At 35.8% G+C, this 6588-nt stretch overlaps 1 protein-coding gene across 1 annotated transcript in view; it reads left to right on the plus strand.

Moving 5' to 3' along the window:
* Window positions 1-305: 305 nt before the first annotated feature.
* The window catches only part of TMEM45A (transmembrane protein 45A), a 31365-nt gene continuing 25082 nt past the window's right edge, over window positions 306-6588 (plus strand). Inside the window, exon 1 of the mRNA XM_006868612.1 lies at window positions 306-495. Within this exon, the coding sequence (XP_006868674.1) occupies window positions 306-495 (190 nt within the window). The remainder of the gene's footprint in view (window positions 496-6588) is intronic.

Genomic DNA, 6588 nt, shown 5'->3' on the forward strand with positions numbered 1-6588 from the left:
AGTTGAAAATGGTATAATAACTATGCATTTTTTTGTGTGTTGTAAAGAATGGGTTGGAGATTTCATATAAAACGTTTGAAACAGTGCCAAATGTGTTTGGCAAATGTGAATTTTTCTTCTTGGTTTTATTGATGTTGTAATGGGTTCTACTACTATCAACAGTAATATTTGATCCTTTGAAATCCATATTATACTCATAATCAACTAAAGATAGTGCACTTTATGGGAATAAGCAATGTATTAGTGAGGTTCTCGAAATAAAATGTCTTTCTTTTTTCCTGTGTCCTTGTTTTAAATAGGTCCCAATGGGAAATTTCAAAGGTCATGCACTCCCTGGAAGCTTTTTCTGCTTCATGAGTCTGTGGTGGAGTACAAAATTCACTCTGAAGTATGCCTGCAAAAAGTACAAGCGAACTTGCTACCTTGGTTCCAAAGCATTATTCCATCGAATAGAAATTCTTGAGGGAATCATCATAATTGGCATGGCTTTAATTGGTGAGTGGAATATTTCTGTATTATGTTTTCTACTTTTGAGTTTTTCACATGCAAAAAAAAAAAAAAATCAATATAAAATCAACAAATTGCTAAAATGAATTTTTAATTTAAATATTTCTTATTGTTTATAATTTCTGTTTACATTGTCTGTTATGAAAGTGATGCTTCGTATTTATAAAAATGCCTATTCTACGATGAGTTAATTATTCATAGAAATTTACTTACCCACCTAGTCAAGGTAAATTTTACTACGGTATTATTTGGATTCTCTGAAAAAAATTTATTTCAATTATTTTGATGCTTGCAAGAGTAAATCAGTTTTTTTAAAAAAATTTGCATAATTTAAATTTTGTTGACTATAGGGAATATAGTGTTGAATATAGGAAGAATGGAATACTTATTGCTCCAATATAAATAAAAGATGTGAATCTTATTATATACTCAGGACTACAGAAAATTCTAAAGTTATATATGAATGCAAGCCTGATTATTGTTAATTAATAAGGCGAATGTTACTTTCTGAGTATGTGATCCAGTTAAAGTCATACATCATAAACATGGTCTGAAAGTTTTTTATTTGTATACATATTTCCTTGTGTGTGTTACTTAGAACATTCAAACAGTGTTTAACAACATAATTAGCTGACCTGAAAATAAATTACAGTAGCTGAACTTGAATAATTATAGCAGCAATATTAAACAAGTGGGACCACAATGAAGCTGTGATCCTGAAAGATCCTCATGTTGCTACATAAAACCCTCTGTGAACCATTACTGAATGCAGAATAACACTGAAAAAGGTCCAGATAGCTATATTACTGGAAAAAGTTGCTCTAATTCTGTAGTTTTAAAATGAAGTAGCAGAGAATTACATATAGGAAAAGTACTTGTACATATCTTGGTGATGGGTTCATCTCATGATGTTTGATTCCATTTTGATTAGTTTGTTAATAGCACAATCCCTGCTGTCAGTATGATTTGTATTTATTATAGCTGTTTCCTTTAAAATAAAGGATGCCATTGCATATAAACATTGTCATGAATCTGTGTTTTCAGAAATTGCATTTTGTATATGGCTATAGTCATTGCAGCATTGTAAAGTGGTTATTTTATTACCAACAGTGCAAAATTATATTGTTTAATGTATCAATTAGTGTGTTTTGTTGTTTCATTTTAAGAAAGAATCTACAGTTGTTTTTATTTTGCATATGTTTTTAAGTTGTGTGTACTTTCAAGGAGAAATAGCAAAGTAGGCAATACAGTGTGTTTGAAGCATGCCTTGAAAGAAGAACAAATAGAACCCTGGATAGAGTTGGAAATGAGTGTATGCTGTATAGAAATTGGGAGGACATCAGATTGACCATTGGCCAAGAGTCATGGAAGGAAAGCATCCAAACAAAGTCAATAGGCATTCTCCGTCTTAGGCTGAATTGAGGCAGTGCTGAGAAAATTGCCAAAGAGTGGGAAGCAAGAAGGTAGAGAGCTGTTACTAGGGCAGTTCAGCCAGCTCAGCTAGATAGTGTTTTTGTCACCTGGAGCTGCTTTTAACAGCTTCATGCTCTGTGGCATCTTAAAGATACTATCTGACCTTAGAAAGGTTTGCTGTGTTCCTGTTTCATACTAAGCTTAAAGAGATTTCAATCTCAGAAGAGGGAAGAACTGGTTATAGGGTTTATTAGGGAAGTGAACAGGGTACAATTCAGGATCAAAACCAACACAGAACGCAGCAGTTCTCCAGTCAGGAAAGCCTCTTGTCTGCCATACTGCAGGCAAGCCTCACTCTTCTTCTTTGGCCTCTCAGCTGTGGTCCCTTGACCTCTGCCCTGCTCTGGTAAGTGTTACAAAGTTATTAGCCAGTCTGTGAATGCCCAAAGGACAACATTTTTCAAGCCAGTCTCCTGCCCATAGGCACTCAGCTTTACTCAGTCCATGGGTCTAGAGCCAGAAGCTGCTCTGTCTTTTCATGCCACGACCTCTGCTGTTGCCTTTGCTGTCACTTCTACTGTTGCTGTTTCTCTAGGTAGGGATCTCATATGTCATTAATGTTCTTCCTTCTTGATGGTCTTTGGATCTTTCCAGAAATCAGTTTTTAAAAAAGGATGTTAAAACACTGAAGCCATTATGGGAACTCATCAACAATAAATCATTCCTGGTGTACTGTAGAGAGTGGTCAAGACTGAAGAACCCTATATTCTTATATTCATCCTTATCTCTTGGTTACTAAAGGGTAAAGGGAAGTCAGGTCAGACAACTGATAAGAAACTTCATGTTGCTATTGTTATTAGGTGCTTTCCAGTTGGTTCCAATTCACTGCAACCCTATCTATCACAACAGGTGAAAGAAACACTGTCCAGTTCTGTGCCATCTTTACAATTGTTGTTACCTTTGAGCCTATTGTTGCTGCCACTGTGCCAATACATCTTGGGGATCTTCCTCTTTTTCACTAGCCCTTCACTTTACCAAGCATCATGTCCTCCAGGGATTGATCCCTCCTTAAAACATGTCCGAGGTATGAGAGACGATGTTTCAATATCCTTGCTTCCAAGGAGCATTCTGGTTGTATGTCTTTCAGTACAGATTTGTTTGTTTTTCTGGCTGTCCATGGTATTTTCAATATTCTTCTCCAACATCACAACCCAAATGCAACCATTTTTCATTGGCCTTCTTTATTCTTTGTCCAATTTTCACATGTACTTCAAGCAATTGAAAATACCACGGCTTGGGTCAGGCACAGTTTAGTCTTCAAACTGACATCTTCACTCTTTAACATTTTAAAAAGGTCTTTTGGAGCAGATTTGCCCCATACAGCACGTTGTTTGATTTCTTGACTGCTGCTTCCATGATCATTGATTGTGGATCCAAGCACAATGCGGTCTTTGACAACTTCAATCTTTTTCCATTTATCGTGATGCTATTTATTCACCCAGTGGTGAGGATTTTTGTTTTCTCTATATTGAAGTGCCACCCATACTGAAGGCTATGGTCTTTGAGCCTCATAAATAAATATTTTAAGTCCTCTTTGACTTCAGCAAGCAAGTTTGTATCATCTGTATATGGTAGGTTGTTAATGAGTCTTCCTCCAATTCTGATGTCATGTTCTTTTTTATATAATTCATCTTCTCAGAATATTTGCTCATCATTCATATTAAATAAATATGGTGAAAGAATACAGACTTGGTACATACTTTTCCTGATTTTAAACTATTTAATATCCCTTTGTTCTATTCTATTCCAACAACTGCCTCTTGATCTATGCACAGGTTCCTCATGAACACAATCAAATGTTCTGGAATACTTATTCTTCTCAATGTTATTCAGACCCTGTCATGATCCACACAGTCAAAACTCTTTGCATAGTCAATAAACTACAAGTAAACACCTTTCTGGTATTCTTTGCTTTTAGCCAAGATCCATCTGATGTCTGCAATGATATCCTTCATTGCATGTCCTTTTCTGAATCCGGCCTGAACCTCTGACAGTTCCCTGTCAGTGTACTGTTTCAGCCATTTTTGAATTATCTTTAGCAAACTTTTACTTGCATGTGATATTAATAATATTATCTCATCATTTTCAAATTCCACTGGGTCACCTCTCTTTGGAATTGGTGTGTAAATATGAATCGCTTCCAGTTAGTTGACCAGGTAGCTGTCGTCCAAATTTCTTGGCATAAATGACTAAGTGTCTTCAGTGTTGCATCAGTTTGTTGAAAGATTTCAATGGATATTCCATCATCTCCTGGAGTCTTGTTCTTTGCCAATGCCTTCAGTGTACCATGGACCTCTTCTTTCAGTATCATTGGCTCTTGATCATATGCTATCTCTTTCAATGGTTGAACATCTACCATTTCTTTATGGTACAGTGGCTATGTGTATTCCTCTAATCTTCTTTTGATGCCTTCTGCATCATTCAGTATTTTGCACATAGAATCCTTCTGTATTTGAAGTTGAGGCTTGAATTATTTTTTCAGTTCTTTCAGCTTGAGAAAAGGTAAGGATGTTTTTCCCTTTTGGTTTTCTAACTCCAGGTTTTTCCCCATTTCATTGTAATATTTGACTTTATCTTCTTGAGCTGCCCTTTGACACTTTCTGTTTAGTCCTTTGTCTTCCTTTTTTCTTCCATTTGCTTTAGCATCTCTATGCTGGAGAGCAAATTTCAGAGTCTCATTTGACATCCATTTTGACTATGTCTTTATTTCCTATCTTTGAATGGCTTTTTGCTTTCTTCTTGTATGATGTTCTTAATGTTGTTACACAACTCTTCTGGTCTTTGGTCATTAGTGTTTAATGCATCAAAGATGTTCTTAAGATGGCCTCTAACTTTAGGTAGATTATGTTCAAGGTATATTTTGATTATCATGGACTTGTTTTGATTTTCTTCAGCTTCAGTCTGAACTTGTCTATGAGCAATTGATGGTCTGTTTCACAGTCTGCCCCAGCCTTGTTTTGGCTGATGATATTGAGCTTTTCCATTTTCTCTTCCAGATGTAATAAATTTGATTCCTGTCTGTTCCATTTGGTGAGGTCCATGTGTGTAATTGCCTTTTATGTTGTTTTAAAAAGATATTTTCAATGAAGAAGTCATTGGTCTTGCTAAATTCTGCCACGTGAGCTCCAGCATCGCTTCTATCAACTAGGCCATATTTTCTAACTACTAATCCTGCCTCTTTGTGTCCAGTTTTTGCATTCCAATAACTGGTAATTATCAATACATCTTAATTGCATGATTGATACATTTTAGACTAAATAAGTTGGTAGAATTATTCAACTTCATCATCACTGTCTTTAGTGGTTGGTGCATAAATCTGAATAAAAGTGGTATTAACTACTCTACCTTATTTTTATTAAGTGCTATGGAGTCAGTTCTGACTCATAGTAATCCACTATAGGGTTTCTATAGAGTTTTTTTTTTTCCTTCTTTTTTTTGGTTGAATCTCTAACCTTGTGTTAGCAGTCCAGTGCTTATCCTACAGTGTTACACCAGGACTCTGCATCTGAATATTATCTTGTCACAGTACACAGTAGTGTACTTCAAGACAGATCTTGAAATGTTCTTTTTGATATTGAATGTGATGCCATTCCTCTTCAATTTGTTGTTCCCAGCATTGTAAACACTGATTTTCTGATTCATAATGGCCACTACCAGTCCATTTCAGCTCACTAATGTCTATGATAGCTTTCTTTATACATTCCATTTCATTTTTGGCAACTTCAACTTTTCCTAGATTCATATTCATATATTCAATGTTCCAGTTATTAAGGGATGTTTGGAGCTGTTTCTCCTCATTTTGAATTGTGCCTTATCAGCAAATGAAGGTCCCCAAAACTTTCCTCCACTCCTGTCATCAGAATCAACTGTACTTTGAGGGGCAGCTTTCTTCAGTCATATTTTTAGTGCCTTCCAACCTGAGAGGCTCATCTTCCTGCACTATGTCTCACAATATTCTGGTGTGATTTATGTTTTCATCTTTGAACTGACAGACAAGTGGTGGCAGTAGATGAAGATACTTCATATACCATGGGAAAGTTATAAAAGTTCTGTGTTTTCAAGTTCAACTATAGCCTCTCCTTTATGAAAAGTGTAACTTCCCATTTGCCCATTGGATATCTTCATTGTTATTGATGGCAGTTTTTCTAATGTCCTTCATGTTATCCCAATGGCCATTTCCAATGAGAGGAGATTTTTTTTTTGGCAAATTCTACAGATTGACAAATAAAACAATATCTCTAAAAAGTTTATCTTTTTGCATAACTGATGACCATCTGAATGTTTTTAGGTAAAATTACTGGGGAAAAGTTCATCACTTAAGCAATTTTTTCTTGAACCAAGCCCAACCCCTATTTCCTGGTGGTTATCCAAAGATGTAACATCTAAGGAGTAAATAATGAGCCTCTATAGGGCTGATTGTAGCCGTTTCTGTATTACCTTTAGCAAAACTTTACTCACATGAGATATCAAAGAGATTGTCTGATGATTTCCACATTCCGTTGGGTCACCTTTCTTTCGAATGGACAAAAATATGGATCTCTTCCAATCAGTCGGCCAGATAGTTGTCTTCCAAATTTCTTGGCAGAGATGAGTGAGTGCCTCCTGTGC

This window comes from Chrysochloris asiatica, unplaced genomic scaffold, assembly GCF_000296735.1.
Source record: "Chrysochloris asiatica unplaced genomic scaffold, ChrAsi1.0 scaffold00120, whole genome shotgun sequence".
Classification (NCBI taxonomy): Eukaryota; Metazoa; Chordata; class Mammalia; order Afrosoricida; family Chrysochloridae; genus Chrysochloris; species Chrysochloris asiatica.